This window comes from Aotus nancymaae, unplaced genomic scaffold (assembly GCF_030222135.1).
Source record: "Aotus nancymaae isolate 86718 unplaced genomic scaffold, 86718_ANA_hifiasm-v0.15.2.pri h1tg000002l, whole genome shotgun sequence".
Classification (NCBI taxonomy): domain Eukaryota; kingdom Metazoa; phylum Chordata; class Mammalia; order Primates; family Aotidae; genus Aotus; species Aotus nancymaae.
In genome coordinates, this window is record NW_026988413.1 from 1,021,014 (window position 1) to 1,038,875 (window position 17,862).

Sequence of the window (17,862 nt, forward strand, 5' to 3'; positions counted from 1 at the left end):
ATTCCTAGTCATGTGAAATAGTTTCTCACTTTGGTTTTGATTTGCATTTCTCTGATAGTTAGTAATGATGAACATTTTTTATATGTCTGTTGGCCACTTGTATGTCTTCTTTTAAGAATTGTCTGTTCATGTCTCCTGCCCCTTTCTTAATGGGGTTGTTTTTTACTTGTTGAGTAATTTAAGTTCCTTATAGATTCTGGATATTAAATTTCTGTTGGATGCTGCTATGGTTTGGCTGAGTCCCCACCCACATCTCATCTTGAATTGTAGCTTCCATAATTTCCACGTGTTGCAGGAGGGCACCTGGCGGGAGATAATTGAATCATGGGTGCAGTTTCCCCTGTACTGTTTTCATGGTGGTGAATAAGTCTCACGAGATCTGGTGAATTTGAAGGAAACCCCTTCTGCTTGGCATTTGTTCTCTCTTGTCTGTTGCCATGTAAGATGTTCCTTTCACCTTCCATCATGATTGTGAGGTCTCCCTAGCTACATGGAACTGTGGGTCCATTAAACCTCTTGCTCTTTTAATTTACCCAGTCTCACATATGTCTTTATCAGCAGTGTGGAAATGGACTAATACAGATGCATAGTTTGCAAATATTTTTTCTTATCCTGTAGGTTGTCTGTTAACCTGTTGATAGTTGCTTTTGTTGTTCAGAAGTGCTTTTGTTTAATTAGATCCCACTTGTCTTTTTCTTTTTCTTGCAGTTGCATTTGGAGACATCATCAAGAAATCTTTGCTAAGGCCTAGGTCCAGAATGGTGTGTCTTACATTTTTTTTCTAGGGTTTTTATGGTTTTAGGTCTTACATTTAAATTTTTAATTCATCTTGAGTTGATATGGAGAAAGGAAGGAATCAAGTTTCTGTTTTGGTACCAGTACCATGCTGTTTTGGTTACTGTAGCCTTGTAGTATAGTTTAAAGTCAGGTAGCGTGATGCCTCCAGCTTTGTTCTTTTTGCTTAGGATTGTCTTGGCTATGCAGGCTCTTTTTGGTTCCATATGAAATTTAAAGTAATTTTTTCCAATTCTGTGAAGAAGGTCAATGTAGCTTGATGAGGATAGCATTGAATCTATAAATTACTTTGGGCAATATGGCCATTTTCATTATGTCCATTAGCGTGGAACGTTATTCCATTTGTTCGTGTCCTCCCTTATTTCCTTGAGCAGTGGTTTGTAGTTCTCCTTGAAGACGTCCTTCACATCCCTTGTAAGTTGTATTCCTAGGCATTTTATTTTCTTTGTAGCAATTGTGAATGGGAGTTCACTCATGACTTGGCTGTTTGTCCCAAAGATTCTGGTACATTGTGTCGCTGTTTTCATTAGTTTCAAAGAATTTTTTGATTTCTGCCTTAATGCCATTCTTTACCCAAAAGTCATCCAGGAGCAAGATGTTAAATTTTGATGTAATTGGATAATTTTGAGAGATCGTCTTGTTATTTATTTGTATTTATATTACACTGTGGGCCAAGAGTGTGGCTGGTATGATTTCCATTTTCTTTGGATTTGTTTGAGACTTGCTTTATGGCATGTAGCTGATCTTAGAGTATGTGCCATGTGCAGATAAGAATATATATTCTATTGTTGTTGGGTATTCTGTAGATGTCTAGAAGACCCAGTTGATCAAGGATTTAGTATCTTGGTTGGTTTTCTGCCTCTATGATCTGTTTAATGCTGTCAGTGGGGTATTGAAGTCTCCCCCTGTTATTGTGTTTATGTTCCTTATATCTCATGAGAGTTTTGCTGTTGTGTAAGACGTCTCTTCATCTATGTCTCTTCAAATTCATCTAGGTCTCTAAGAACTTGATTTATGAATATGGGTGCCCCAGTGTTGGGTGCATAAATATTTAGGGTCATTAAGTCTTCTTGTTGAATTGAACCCTTTTTCATTGTGTAATGCCTCTCTTTGTTCTGTTTGATCATTGCTGGTTTAAAATCTGCTTCATCTAATATAAGAATAGCAATCCTTGCTCTGTGTTGTTTTCCATTACATGACAGATCTTTCTCTTATTTCTTTACTTTGAGCCAACGGGTGTCATTACATGTGAGATGGGTTCTTAAAGACAGCAGACAGTTGAGTCTTGCTTCTTTATCTTTATCCAACTTGTCAATCTATGCATTTTAAGTGGGTTTTTAGCCTGTTTACATTCAAGGTTAATATTGATATGTGAGGATTTGATCTGTCATGTGTGTTGTTAGCTGGTTTTCATGTAGACTTGATTGTACAGTTGTTTTATAGTGCCAGTGAGCTATGTATTTGTGTTTCTGTGGTGGTAGGTATCTTTCTTTTGTTTCCATGTTTAGCACTCCCTTAAGGATCTTTGTAAGGCAGGTTTAATGGTAATAAATTGCCTTAGTGTTTGCTTGTCTGAAATGGATTTTGTTTCTCCTTTGCTTATGATGCTTAGTGTTGTGGGATATGAAATTCTTCATTGGAATTTCTTTTTTTAAGGATGCTAAAAATAGGGCCCCCAGTCTCTTCCGGCTTGTTAGGTTTTTGCTGAAAGATTTGCTGTTAGCCTGATGGGGTTCCCTTTGTAAGTGACCTGCCCTTTCTCTCTAGCTGCTTTAAGAGTTTTTCTTTCCCACCACTCCTATTCAATATAGTACTGGAAGTTCTAGCCAGAGCAATCAGGCAAGAAAAAGAAATAAAAGGTATACAAATAGGAAAGTAGGAAGTCAAACTGTCTCTATTTGCAGACGACATGATTGTATATCTAGAAGACCCTATCGCCTCAGCCCAAAATCTCCTGAAATTGATAAGCAACTTCAGCAGTCTCAGGATACAAAATCAATGTGCAAAAATCACAAGCATTCCTATACACCAATAACAGACTTAAAGAGAGCCAAATCAAGAACGAACTGCCATTCACAATTGCTACAAAGAGAATAAAATACCTAGGAATACAACTAACAAGGAACAGAAAGGACCTCTTCAAGGAGAACTACAAACCACTGCTCAACGAAATAAGAGAGGACACAAACAGATGGAGAAACATTCCATGTTCATAATTAGGAAGAATCAATATCGTGAAAATGGCCGTATTGCCCAAAGTAATTTACAGATTCAACGCTATCCCCATCAGGCTACCAATGACCTTCTTCACAGAACTGGAAAAAACCACCTTAAACTTCATATGGAACCAAAAGAGAGCCCACATAGCCAAGTAATTCTAAGCAAAAAGAACAAAGCGGGAGGCATCACACTACCAGACTTCAGACTATACTACAAGGCTACAGTAATCAAAACAGCATGGTACTGGTACCAAAACAGAGATATAGACCAATGGAACAGAACAGAGGCCTCGGAGGCAACACCACAGATCTACAACCAACTGATCTTTGACAAACCTGACAAAAACAAGCAATGGAGAAAGGAGTCCCTGTTTAATAAACGGTGTTGGGAAAACTGGCTAGCCATGTGCAGAAAGCAGAAACTGGACCCCTTCCTGACACCTTACTCTAAAATTAACTCCAGATGGATTAAAGACTTAAACATAAGACCTAACACCATAAAAACCCTAGAAGAAAACCTAGGCAAAACCATTCAGGACATAGGTGTAGGCAAGGACTTCATGACCAAAACACCAAAAGCATTGGCAACTGTAAGGGTTAACTAGATTGTTTATAAGGCTTTGCACAGACTCCTCATAATCTTCATTGCCTTGAACTGTCTGGGGGCTTTCAGAGCTCAGAAAGTTCCCAGATGTACTTAAATAAACAAGGCACGGGAATCTGGCCAATTCCCGTGTCTGCTCTTTAATAAATAACTTCAAGGATGTAGTTACATAATGAAGACGGAGTCAGCATATTCTTACATAAACTGTAAATAAACTTTTTTTTAGCACAGTATAATAGAAATGAATGTCTTTTTTTAGTACAGCATAAAAGATAATCCAGTGCTAATACAATATAAGAAAAACAGTCTAGCGTTATGTAGAGAGAGAGAGAGAGAGAGAGAAGAACAGAAGGCTTCCAGATTGACCTTGTGAATTCCCGTGCTGATTCCGGTGTGGTTGCAATTACCCGTACTGATTTTTTTTGCTGGTGTTGCTGTGACCACCCATGCTGATTTCTATGCCGGTGTTGCTGTGGATGGTATTGTATCTATCTATCTATCTATCTATCTATCTATATTTTGTAAATAAGTTTCTTTTTTCTCCCTTTCTATACCCTCGGCTGATGTTTTTCCTCCCCACGAACCTGCCTGTTAAAACAAATCCAAGCTTGGTCCTTTCAGTTATATTTGTCTTGTGCTGAAACATCAACAAAAGCCAAAATAGGCAAATGGGACCTAATCAAACTCCACAGCTTCTGCACAGCAAAAGAAACAGTCATTAGAGTAAAGTGGCAACCAACAGAATGGGAAAAAATTTTTGCAATCTACCCATCTGACAAAGGGCTGATATCCAGAATCTACAAAGAACTAAAACAGATTTACAAGAAAAAAAAAAACCCATTCAAAAGTGGGCGAAGGATATGAACAGACACTTTAGAAGAAGCCGTACATAAGGCCAACAAACATATGAAAAAATGCTCATCATCACTGGTCATTAGAGAAATGCAAATCAAAACTACATTGAGATACCATCTCACGCCAGTTAGAATGGTGATCATTAAAAAATCTGGAGACAACAGATGCTGGAGAGGATGTGGAGAAATAGGAACACTTTTACACTGTTGGTGGGAGTGTAAATTAGTTCAACCACTGTGGAAAACAGTGTGGTGATTCCTCAAGGACCTAGAAATAGAAATTCCATTTGACCTAGCAATCCCATTACTGGGTATATATCCAAAGGATTATAAATCGTTCTACTATAAAGACACATGCACACAAATGTTCATTGCAGCACTGTTTACAATAGCAAAGACCTGGAACTAACCCAAATGCCCATCAATGATAGACTGGACAGGGAAAGTGTGGCACACATACACCATGGAATATTATGCAGCCATAAAAAATGATGAGTTCGTGTCCTTTGTAGGGACTTGGGTGAATCTGGAAACCATCATTCTCAGCAAACTGACACAAGAATAAAAAATCAAACACCGCATGTTCTCAGTCATAGGTGGGTGTTGAAGAATGAGAACACATGGACACAGGGAGGGGAGCATCACTCTCTGGGGTCTGTTCGGGGGGACTAGGGGAGGGACAGTGGGGGATAGGGAGTTGGGGAGGGATAACATGGGGAGAAATGCCAGATATAGGTAATGGGAAGGAAGGCAGCAAATCATACTGTCATGTGTGTACCTGTGCAACAATCTTGCATGTTCATCACATGTACCCCAAAACCTAAAATGCAATAAAAAAAAGAAAAAAAGAAGGTTGGAGGACCTGGAACAGTAGCCACCAGAGCCAAGTGCTTCAGCAGTAGCTATGAAGCCACTGTGGGGCTTGACAGCCTGCTGCGCTGACTCAGCCATGTTTCCCAGTTGAAATGGTTACAACATTTTTACAAAGGCCTTTGTTCTTGATTTGTTTGAGTTGTATGTTGGCTAAGCTTTAATGCAATTCAAAAAGAGGACAATAAGCATAAAGAAATGCAACTAAAATAATGGTAGCATCAAAATATCTCCAGGTGAAACAATAAATTAAAAATCTTTGGCTGTTTAAAAAAAAAAATGGGGATATGAACATAGAATATTTTTTTGCCTCCTAATGCAGGGTTGTACATGACAGCCAAAATAGAAGAACCTGTCCTTAGGGAAGAAGTCTTTCTTGCAGGGGAACAATGAAAATTGAAAGGATCCATCCTCCTCGCATTCCTCTGCAAGCCATTTTACTCTTCCTCTGTTGATCCAGGCACATCGCCGTAGCTGGGCCTGGGAAGTGGGAGAGGGATGCACGTGTGTAATGCGTCTGAGAGGTTTAATCAAAGGCAGCTGTGTGCAGCCCTGGGCATAACACTGAACTTGGGCTCCGAAGACCTGAACTCAATGCCTGGGTGATTTTATACAAATCACTTCACCTTTCTAAGCCACAAGTCCCTCATTTGCAAAATGGGGCCAATAATTCACACTCATGTGAGACTGGTGTAAGGACTAAATGAGACAATGCATGCCTGAGTGCCTGATTAATGCCCCAAATATGATGAAGGCTGGGAGCCCCTGGTGAGGCAGCGCCTTATTCATCTTTGTATCCTTGATATTTACCACAGCACCTGGAACACAGGAACCTTTGATAAATGTTGACTGAACAAGAGAATGAAATAAACTCTGCATTTAAAAAAAAAAGAGTTTTTCTTTCCCATCAATCTTGGAGAATCTGAAGACTGGGTGTCTTGGGGATGCTCATCTTATATAGTATCTCACAGGGGTTTCCTGAATTCCTCGAATATCACGTCAACCTCTAGTGAGACTGGGAAAATTTTCATTGACTATATCCTGAAATATGTTTTCCAAGTTGCTTACTCTCTCTCCTCTTTCAGAAATGCCAGTGAGTCATAGGTTGATCTCTTTACATAATCCCGTACTTTTCAGAGGTTTTATTCATTTTTTAACACTCTTTTTTCTTTATTTTTGTCTGCCTCCGTTGATTTGAAGAGCTGCCTTTAAGCTCTGAAATTCTTTCTTCAGCTTGGTCTATTCTGATGTTAATGCTTCCAATTGTATTGTAAAATTCTTGTATTGAGTTTTTCAATTTCAGAAGTTCAGTTTGATTCTTCTTAAAGTGGCTATGTTATCTTTCAACTCTCAAATCATTTCTCTGTTTTTCTTGGATTGAGTTTCAACTTTCTCCTGTGTCTCATTGAGCTCCTTGCCATCCAGACTCTGAATCCTATGTCCGTCCTTTCTGTAATTTGAATTTGGTTAAGAACCATTGCAGAGTAGCTGGTGTGATCATTTGTAGGTAAGAAGACACTCTGGCTTTTAGAATTGCCAGAGTTCTTGTGCTGTGTTTTTCTCATCTGTGAGTGCTGATGTTCCTTTATCCTTTCAAGTTGCTGTCCTGGGGATGGGGCTTTTTGTTTTTATGTTCCTTGTATCTCATGATAATTTTCTGTTGTGTAAGTTGGATATAGTTGATTGGCTTTGTTTCTGAATTTTTTCATAGGGCAGAGGATTGGCTTGGCACTCCTGAGCTGCATGCTCTAACCGTGATGGGCTAGGACCAGGAGGTTTAGTACCAGTTGCCCTGGGAGGTCAAAGTGTAACTAGGCTGTTGACCAAAGCACTCCATCAGGGGCCACCAGCTAAACTGCCCCAAAAGTTCTCTGGTAGGGTGGCAAGGGCCACTGGCAAAAGTGCCCCAGTAGGGCCCTCTTTTTTAATGTAAGCATTTAGTGCTAAATATTTCACTTAGTACAGTTTTAGCTGTGTGTGCCATGCATGTTGATATATTGTGTTTATTTTAATTAAGTTTAATGTATTCTGTTCTCTTTGACCCATGGATCATTTCATAATGTGTTAATTTCCAAGTGTTTGGATATTTCCCATTATCTTTCTGTTGTTGATTTCTACCTTGACTCTGTGGTCAGAGAACACACTTTGGATGATTATAGTTTTGCTGAAGTGTGTTTTATGGCCCAGCATTGAGTCTATCATGGTATATGTTCTGTGGGCAATTGAAAAGAACATTTCTTCTGCTCTTGTGTACAGTGTTCCATAGATGTTCATCACATCCTGTTGATTAATGGTATTGTTGAGTTTTTTTCTGTCTTTGTTGATTTTCTGTTTAGTTGCTCTATCTATGTAATTCTTATGTAGGATTGCTGTGTTTTCTTGGTGGGTTGACCTATTTATCACTCTGTAATTCCCTTCTCTGCACCCATTTTCTTTAAATATCAACTTATCTGATATTAATATAGCCATTGCTTTTGTCATTTGATTAATACTCACGATATATTTTAAAAAGTATTTTTACTTTCAACCTTCCTGTATCATTTTATTCAAAGTTAGTTTCATGTAGACACTGTGTAGTTGAGTCTTTTTTTAAAAACCCACTCAGCTAGTGTCTGTGTTTTCATGGTCATATTTAGCCCATTTACATTTAATGTAATTATTAATATGTTAGGATTTAAAATTCATTTTATTTTTTATTTTCTACTTGTTCCTCTATTTTTTGTGTTTTTGTTTTTTTTTCCTTCTTTGATTTGAGTTACTTTAATGTTTTTGGAAATCCATTTTATCCATAGTGCTTTTGAGTGTATGTCTTTTACAGCTTTCTTTTAGTTACTGTTCTCCATATAATATTGGTATACATATTCATAACTTATTAAAGTTTACTGGTGTCATAATTTCACCAGTTTGGGTAAAATATAGAAACTTCACCTGCCTTTATGACATTTTACTTATGCCCCTCTTTTATAGTTGTTCAAATATTTCCTTTACATTCCTTTAAAAGGACGTTAGACAATAGTATGAACTTTGATTTAACTGTCAAGCGTGAAACTCAAGAGAAGGAATGCTTATTCATGTTCTTGCTTGCTTCTTCCTGATGTTCCAAAATTCCTTTTATTATATTTCTCTTCTACATAGAGACATTCATTTAGTAATTCTTGTAGAGTTGGAGGTGAAAAACACAGTTTTCCTTTATCTCGGGATATCTTTATTTCCCCCTTATTCCTGAAGGATATGGAGTGATAGACTTGTGAGATTCTGGGTTGTTATATTTCTCTTTCAGCACTTGAAAAATGTGTTATTTCCTTGTGGCCTCCATTGTTTCTGATAAGAAATCCCCTGTCATTTGAATTGTGTTTTCCTTGTAGGTAAGGTGTCATTTTTCTCTGGCTGCTGTCAAGATTTTTCTTTGTAGGTTTTCAGAAACTTGGTTATTATGTGTCTTGGAGGAGATTTGGGTTTACCTTGTTTGGGGTGTGCTTAGCTTCTTAAATTTTTAGGTTCATGTTTCTTCTTAAATTTTTGGGTTCATGTTTCTTCTAAAATTGAGAAGGTTTCAGCCATTATTTTTTGGGTACCTTTTCAGACCTTTCTTCCTGTCTTCTTTCTCTCTTTGAAACTCTGATAGCATGAATATTATATCTTTGGTTATAGCCCCACAATTGCTGCAGCTTTATTTTTTATTTTATTTTTTACTCTTTTCTCTGTGTCGTTGACATGGAGAAGTTTCTTCTGATTTATCCTCAGTTCACTGATTGTTTCCTCTGTCTCTGCATCCTTCTGTTACCTACGTCCACTGAGTTGTTTATTTTGGTTATTGTATCTTTCAGTAATAATATTTCCATTTGGCTTTTATTTATATCATCTATTTTTTGAGACATCCTACTTTTTCATTTGTTTCAGGTGTGTTCATAATTGCTCCCTGAAGCATTTTTATCATCGCCACTTCAAAATCTGTCTCGGGCAATGTTAACATCTCGGTCATTCGATGTTAGTTTCTGTGGATTGTCTCTTTTCTATTTGGTTTGTGATCTTCTTTGTTCTTTGTATGACCAGTTATTTTCTGTTGAAATCTGGACATTTTTGTTTCATGCCATGACTCTGGATCTCATTTAAACCTTGCATTTTAACTGTCTGTTTTTGGACACTGCTGTTCTGAGGGTAAGGAGTGGTGATGGTGATTCCTTGTAACTAACAGGTGGAGATGGAAGATTCCCCAGGAGGCCTCTGTTGCTACCTGAGGGAGGGGTCGAGTTTCAGCTCCTCAGATGGTCTCCAGTGACATGTAGGGGTTGTGGTAGTTACAGCCTAATGGAGGTGAAAGTTCTGGATCGCTACTTGTCCTTTTTGACACTACCTGGTGGGGCTGGGGGAGGCCTGATTACAGCCTCATGAGGGAGGAAGCCTAGACCCCCACTTGGACTTTGTTGGCATGGGTAGGGAGAGGCTATACTGTTTTTCTGTGAGTAGAGCTGGTAATATCTAGTATTTTTCTGTCTTGCTGAGTTGATTCTTTCCTGACTCCTTGACTAGAGAGAGGCTGCTTTAATTGTTTTGTGTGTGTGTGTGTATATACACATTGGTGTTTCTAGGTTGCTGGCCTTTTTAACTCCAAGTCTGAGGTACATGTGGCAAAAAGAAAACTCAGGGAATCCACCATCGTGTCCCTCTCTGACCTGCCTTCTTATTACCATCCTGCAGAGTCTTATGCTTGTTTTATGTACATTCAGAGATTTTAGTTGTACTTAGCGGGAAGAAGTATGTCATCTCTGGAAGTGGATTTCTTCCTCCCAGGGTTATATTTTCTCCAAGACATGCCGTGAACAGACGTTCTTAGGAAATGCCTGAACTCCCATATCTATGCATTGTTTCATTCCTTTTCTATATCTAAGAGCACGGTCTTTTCTCACTTCCAGGAAGGCTGAGATGGCTGGGCTGAGGTATGCAGGGTTCTCTCAGACTGCCCAGTACAGATGATCTGAGTAGCTGGCCATCTGTTGTTCTGGAAGGACTGAGCCCTCGTCATAGATCCCAAAGTTGACGTAACTCAGACTTACATGCTTTTAAGATAAAATTGTTAAATTTAAGTTAAATTCAAAAATGATTTTTTCATGAAAGGTTCTTTTTGTGTTATTGATTTTCTGTTTCCTGATAAATATTACTATTAATCCTTTTTAGGAATGGCATGGTTGAAATATGCTCATTTTCTAAATCCATAATAATAGGAATCATACTAACATTGAAAATGTGCTTTCAATTGAGGATACTCCTGAGAATGAATCAGAAATAATGATATAAACAAAAGTACATTTCGTAGTGGGTGTTTCTAAGTTGCTTTGGCAAATGGGATAGACTTGTTTATTGTTAAGTACATCTAATCCTAAATCGGATAACAGTGAGTGTGGGGCCTGTTCTCTGCAGCGACCTATTCTCTAAGTGATATATTACAGCTGGAGTGGCTTAGACACGTTGGAGGCCATCCTAATGGTGAATTTTCCTATCATTTTTCACTTTGGGTAATGCCATTTAGGCTTTTGAGATTTAGAAATATGGCAATTGCTTTAATCTTGCCATCTATAACATTTTTAAAAATCTAGATTTGCATGTGAAAAAATATTTGTGCGTTTATGAAGATAGCTTGTATCTATTGAGCTCTTCTTTTAAATCCATCCAGAATATGTGGTTCTTATGTTCTGGACTTCCTATGCCACACACACACACACACACACACACACACACACACACAGCCATTCTGATTTGAAGATTTTGGTAATGTGTTTTTGTGCAGGGCATAAAAATATATCTCTGTAATTACATGATATTTAGTGATTAGATAATTATGGATAATTGCATGGGGTAGTTCTAAGTGCTAAAGTGTTACCATAAGATCTAAAATGTACAAATTGCATAATAATTATTCTGGAGAGTTATTTGGTAATTCTGAGCATAATTATCATGTGATCCACAGTGCATGTAATTAATGCATAATCACATGGATTTTGCCTTCATAACTACTTCACCCTTGTTATAAAGCTCTTTGTCATAACATTTGAGTATAAATATAATGTAATTGGCTCCCTGATACAGTACATTAAGCCCCATGATAATTGCTTTCACAGTAACAATACCCCTTATTCTATTCCAGTTGCTGTCTTTTAAGATTTTGTTGGGAAGAACAAAATACCCAAGATGTGGTGGTGGGCAGGTGGAGGAGTGGGTGAGTGGTGAGTACTACGTGCTCACTGTGGGGAGGAATATCTTTGCTGTGACCACAGTATTTCCATGGAGAAACGTTTTCATCTTTCATAGTGGACAAAAATCTGTCCTCTAACTAAACTGGTATTTGATATAAGGCTCCTTGCTGTCCAGCCATAGTCAGCACCCATTAAATCTCTCTATTTTTTTAATTTTTAATTTTTGTGGGTACACAGGTGTATATATTTATGGAGAACATGGGATATTTTGATACAGGCAAACAACGCATAATAACCACATCAGGGTAAATGGGATATTCATCGCCTCAAGTATTTATCCTTTCATAATCCAGTTATACTCTTTTAGTTATTTTTCAATGTACAATAAATTATTGTTGACTGTAGTTGCCCTGTTGTGCTATCAAGTACTAGGTCTTATTCATTCTACTTAACTGTATTTTTGTACTCATTAACCATCCGCACTCGCCCTCCCCACCCCAATTTCCTTCTCAGTGACAATGGTTCCTTTCTTCTGGTAACCATTGTTCTACTGTCTATCTCTATAGGTTCGGTTGTTTTAGTTTTTAGCTCCCACAACTAGTTGAGAACATGCCAAGTTTGTCTTTCTGTGTCTGGCTTATTTTACTGAACATAATGACTTCAGTTCCAGCCATGTTGTTGCGTATGACAGAATCTCACTCTTCATGGCTGAATAGTACTCCACAGTGTGCGGGTACCAGATCTTTAAAAATCCATTCATCTGTTGATGGACATTTAGGTTGCTTCCAAATGTTCGCTATTGTTAACAGTGCTGCATGAACGTGGGGGCGCAGACATCTATCGGATACACTGACTACCTTTGTTTGGGTGTAAACCTAGCAGTGGGATTGCTGTATTGTATTACAGCTCTATTTTCAGCTTTTCAGGGAAGCTCCAAACCGATTTACTAAGTTACAGTTCCACCAACAGCGTGTGTGAAGGCTCCCTGTTCTCTATATCCTCGTCAGCCTTTGTTATGGCCTGTCTTTTGGATAAAAGCCATTCTAACTAGGGTGAGTTGATGGCTCATTGCAGCTCTGATTTGCATTTCTCTGATCAGTGATGCTAAGCACCTTTTCATATACCTGCTTGCCATTCGAGTGTCTTTTTTTGAGAAATGTCTATTCAGATCTATGTCTGTTTGCCTATTTTAAATCAGATGATCAAGTTTGTTTTCTCTGCAGAGTCGTTTGAGCTTTTTCTATATTTGGTTATTAATCCCTTATCAGATGAACACTTAGCGAACGTTTTCTCCTGCTCTGTGGGTTGTCCCTTCGCTTTGCTGCTTGTTCCCTGGCTGTGTGGAGGCGTTTTAACCTGATGTGATCCCGTCTCTCCAGTTTTGCTTGGGTGGCCTGTGCTCGTGGGGTATTACTAAAGAAATCTTTGCACAGTGCAATGTCCTGGGGTATTTTCCCAGTGTTTTCTTGTAGTCATTTCATAATCTCAGGTCTTAGAATTCTGTCTTTAATCCATTTTTAGGCGACTTTTATGTATGACAAGAGACAGGAGTCTAGTTTCATTCTTCTGCGTGTGGTTTTCCAGTTTCCCAGCACCATTTATTCATCGTTGCTGATTTGTGCCTTAATGTTCATTGGGGATATTGGCCTGTAGTTTTTTTTTTTTTTTTAATGTGTCTTTGGTTTAGGTATTAGGGTAATACTGGCTTCATGGAAAGAATTTGGAAGTATTTCCTCCTCCTCTATTTTTTTTTTTTTTTGGCATAGTTTGAGTAAGGTTCTTCTTTAAATGTTTGGTAAAATTCAGCAGTGAAGTGATCAAGGCCCAGGCTTTTCTTTGCTTGGAGACCGTGTTATGGCTTCAAGCTCATTCCTTGTTATCGATCTGTTCGGGTTTTGGATTTCTTCGTGGTTCAGCCTTGGCAGGTTCTAGGCGTCTAGGAATTTATCCATTTCTTCTGGGAGCTCTAACTTACTGGCACACAGTTCCTCATCGTAGCCTCTAACGAGCCTTTGAATTTCTGCAGTGTTAGTGGTAATGTCTCCTTTTTCATCTCTGATTTTATTTATTTGGGTCTTGTCTTTTCTTAGTCTTGATAAAGGTCTGTCAATTTCGTTTATCTTTTCAGAAACCAACGTTTTGTTTCTTTGATCTTTTGTATTGTTTTCTTTGTTCCAACTTCAGTTATTTCTGCGCTGATCTTTTTATTTCTTTTTTTCCACTAATTTTGGGTTTGGTTTGCTCTTGCTTGTCCAGTTCTGTAAGATGCACCATTAGATCGTTTGAGGGTTTTCTCCTTTCTGATGTAGGTGTTTGTAGCTATAAACTCTCCTCTTAGTACTACGTTCGCTGCATCCCACAGGTTTTGGTATGTTGTGTTTGCATAATTATTTGTTTCAAGAAATCTCTAAATTTTCTTCTTAATTTCTTCATTGACCCACTGGTCGTTCAGGATAATGTTGTTTAATTTCCATGTGTTTGTATAGCCTCCAAAATTTTCCCAGTTATTGATTTCTAGTTTTATTCTGTTGTGGTCAGAGAAATTGCTTGATATAATTTCAGTTTGTTTTTGAATTTTTAAAGATGTGTTTTGTTGCCGTAATGCATGGTCTATTCTTGAGAATTATTCTTGCGTTGAGGAGAAGAATGCAGGTTCCACAGCCACTGAACGAAATGTTCTGTAAACGTCAGTTAGGTCCACTTGGTCACTAGCGCGGCTTGGCTGATGTTCTTTGTCGAATTTCTCTCTAGATCATCTGTTCGGTGCCGAAAGTGGCAGGTGGACGTCTTCAGCTGTTACTGTATTGGGGTCTGTCTGTCGCTTTAACTCTGATAAAATTCGTTTTCTGTATCTGAATGCTCCAGTGTCGGGTTGGGGACATAGATATTCACAATCGTTATGTCCTCTTGCTTAATTCACTCCTTTCTCATTATGACCGTGTTCGTCTCTTTTGGTAGTTTTGTCTCGAAATCTATTTTGTCTTGTATAAGTGCAGCTACTATTGCTCTTCTTTGGTTTCCATTGCCTGGACTGTCTTTTTCGATCCCTTTATTTTTAGTCTCTGTTTGTCTTCATAGGTGAAGTGTATTTCTCGTAGGCAACAGATGCCTGGGTCTTTTTACGAAGCATCCATTTGCCCGGTCTGTGTCTTTTGATCGGGGGTTTAGTCCCTGTGCACTCAGTGTTATTATTGATAGGGAAGAGCTTACCCTTGCCATTTTGTTACTCGTTTTCTGATTCTTTTGTGGCCTTTTCTTTCTGATTTCTTTCCTTACTGTTTTTTTTTTTTAAGTGAAGGCGATTTTCTTTGGTGGTGGTTTTAATTTTCTGCGTTTTATTTTTTTGTGTATCTGTTCTATATTTTTTGATTTGAAGTTACAATAAGGCTTGCAAATAAAATCTTATAACCCATTATCTTAAATGGATGGCAACTTGACATTGATTGCATGAACCACAAAGCGGCACAGAGAAAACTAGTAACAACTCTCCACTGTGGCTTCAGCTACTTTAGCGTTTCGTTGTTTCTGTTTCTATCTGGCTGGACTACTGTCTGTGTCTGGAAAGGTCGTTGTAGGGATCATTTTTGATCATCGTTTAGTCTTTTCACTCCAGATCCGAGTAGTTTCTGCACCACAGTTACAGTGTTAGGATAGTCTGTGCTTTCCTGCGTACTTACTACCACCAATGAGTTCTGTACCTTCAGGTGATTTCTTACTGCTCATTATCACTCTTTTTTTTTTTGTTTTGAGACGGCGTTTTGCTCTTGTTACCCCGGCTGGAGTGCAATGGCGCGATCTCGGCTCACTGCAACCTCTGCCTCCTGGGTTCAGGCGATTCTCCTGCCTCAGCCTCCTGAGTAGCTGAGATAACAGGCATGCGCCACCATGCCCAGCTAATTTTTTGTATTTTTAGTAGAGACGGGGTTTCACCATGTTGACCAGGTGGTCTCGATCTCTTGACCTCGCGATCCACCCGCCTCGGCCTCCCAAAGTGCTGGGATTACAGGCGTGAGCCACCGCGCCCGGCCGAATTCTTTGTCTGAAAGGTCACCTATGCCTAACCCTCCAGGATTGGTCCCTGGGGCCGCATTTAGTTCATTTGCTGAGGTCATGTTTTCCTCGATGGTCCTGATGCTTTTGCACGTTTGTTGGTGTCTGAGTTAGATACTTATTGGATTCTCTAAAATCTGTGTTCTCATCCTTCTTGGGAAGGTGTTCGAGGTATCTAAAGGGACGTTGGTGTTGTGATCTAAGGTTTTAATCCCTGCAGCCATATCTGCATCACAGGGCACTCAAAGCCCGGCAATTTCCTGGCTCCTGCAGACTCACAGAAGTACACCTTGGTAGTCCTGGATACGATCCAGAAGACTTTTGTGGATTACCAGGCAGCCTTTTGCTTTTTTTCTCTTACTTTCTCCCAAACAAACAGAGTCTCTCTCTCTGTCCTGAGCTTCCGAGGGCTGGGAGCGGGGAGCACAGGCACCTCTGTGGCCACCACCTCTGGGACTGTACTGGGTCAGACCTGAAGCCGGGACACCTCTGAGTCTCACCCAAGGCCCAAGTGTACTGCCTGGGTACCACTGCGGATTATTCACGGCCCAAGGGCTCTGCGGTCAGCAGATGATGAATCCTTCCAGTACTGGGACCTTCCCCTCAAGGCAGTGGATTTTCATGTGGCCCAGGGTGTGTCTAGGAATGTCCTCTGGGAGGCCGGGCTTGGAATGGGGCCTCATGACTCTGCTTAGAGCTCTGGCCTACTTTGGCTGAGGAGTTAACCAAGCTGTAAGAGAAAGTCCTCTTTACGCCTCCCTCTCCTCTCCTCAAGTGGAAGGAAGGAGTCTCTTTTAGAGCTGTGAGCTGTGCTGCCTAGGGCTGAGGGAGGGTGACAGCCCCGTAGCTGCTCCCTCTGGTACCCCACTAGGTTGTGTGCACCCCAAGTCCAGTGGCTGCAGGCCACGCACAGCACCAGGAATTGCCCGGGAATTGTAGCCTTTGCATCTGAGGCAGCCTTCAAGTTCATTTAGGACCCCAGAGCACTTTAGCCCACGGTGGGGCTTGTCAGAACTCAGATTCTGAATACGGGGATGGGTGCCCCTCTGTCTAGGGCTGGTCTAAATGTTGCCTCCATGGGCACTGGTTGGGTTCTGCCTGGTGTAGTTGTGACTCTGACGGGGCAGCACTGAGTTCCGGCACAAAGTCCCACCATCACTGTGCTCTCACCCCCAGCGCACAAGCTCCCTGTCTCTGGCACACCGCCACCGCGGGGGGGTGGGGGAGTGGTGACGTCGCAATTCACAGCTATCTTCCTGCCCTCTCCAGCGCCTCCTTCATTGATAGGGAGTTAAAACCAGGTACTGTGACCATCACCTGAAGTGTGGTTCTTAGGAAGGTGCTCTTCTGTGTGGACAATTTGGTGTTCCTACAGGGAGGAAGATCGGGAGGCTTCTATGTGGCCACCTTTCTCCACTCTCACCCAAGCCTTTTTTTAAAAATGTAGCAGAGCATCAGTTTTCTATTTGGCCTAGAAGTTTCAGAAAGCTGGAATTCCTATAAGGAGAAACTGCAGTGAGAGGGAGCCTTACTTTGCTGATGGGACCCTCAACTTGATGCTGAAATGCAACTACTTATGAGACTGAAGCAAGAGCTTTGGCTAAACTTCCAAAGTGATAACACAGTTTTTGCAACTTTTGTCCCCAGGTTTCACGTGGCAGGATGACTATACTCAGTACGTGATGGCCCAGGAACTTGCAAACCTCCCCAAAACCTACCTGCGGCGTCCCGAAGTGTCCAGCCCAGCCGGGTAAGTGTGGGCGTAGCCTGCTCCTCCTTGCCCCGGGGCACAGCCCGTAGCCATCGCGCTTACCGTTTGTCTGTTTGTTTTAATGTTTCTGGTACAGACATTTCAGAAAGTTAGGATGTCTGTAAGGAAAAGGTTGGTTCCCGTGAGAGAAAGAGATACTGGGGTGACCCTCCAGGGACGTGCTGTTTTCACTGAGACATGCCCGGGGTTCTTTATTTTTCCATGAGACACTTAGAAAACTCCTGCATCTTCAAGGCCTTGGTCGAAAGCAGAGAAGCCGAGAATTCTCATTTCTCAATAAGAAATTATTTTTGCTTTAGACAAAAAGCAAAATTAAATCATGAAAGTCTTTATTGTCCGTTCCCAGAGCATAGCAACCTTTACTGAGCTAAATATATTGTTTCTTATTATCTTATTTTGTACTCAAACTATATGGTAATTACTAATGTCACACCCATTCTTGAAAGTGAGGAAATTGAGACATAAGGAGGTTAAAAAAATTAGTCTAAAGACAAACCACAGTAAGAAA

The 17,862-nt window shown here is 40.1% G+C and overlaps 1 protein-coding gene across 6 annotated transcripts in view; it reads left to right on the top strand.

Moving 5' to 3' along the window:
• PTPRN2 (protein tyrosine phosphatase receptor type N2) overlaps positions 1-17,862 on the top strand; it is a 1,009,611-nt gene that overhangs the window by 335,106 nt on the left and 656,643 nt on the right. For all 6 annotated transcript variants that reach the window (XM_064367217.1, XM_064367124.1, XM_064367043.1 and 3 more), the window contains one exon: positions 17,231-17,333. In XM_064367217.1, coding sequence (XP_064223287.1) covers positions 17,231-17,333 — 103 coding nt within the window. The remainder of the gene's footprint in view (positions 1-17,230; positions 17,334-17,862) is intronic.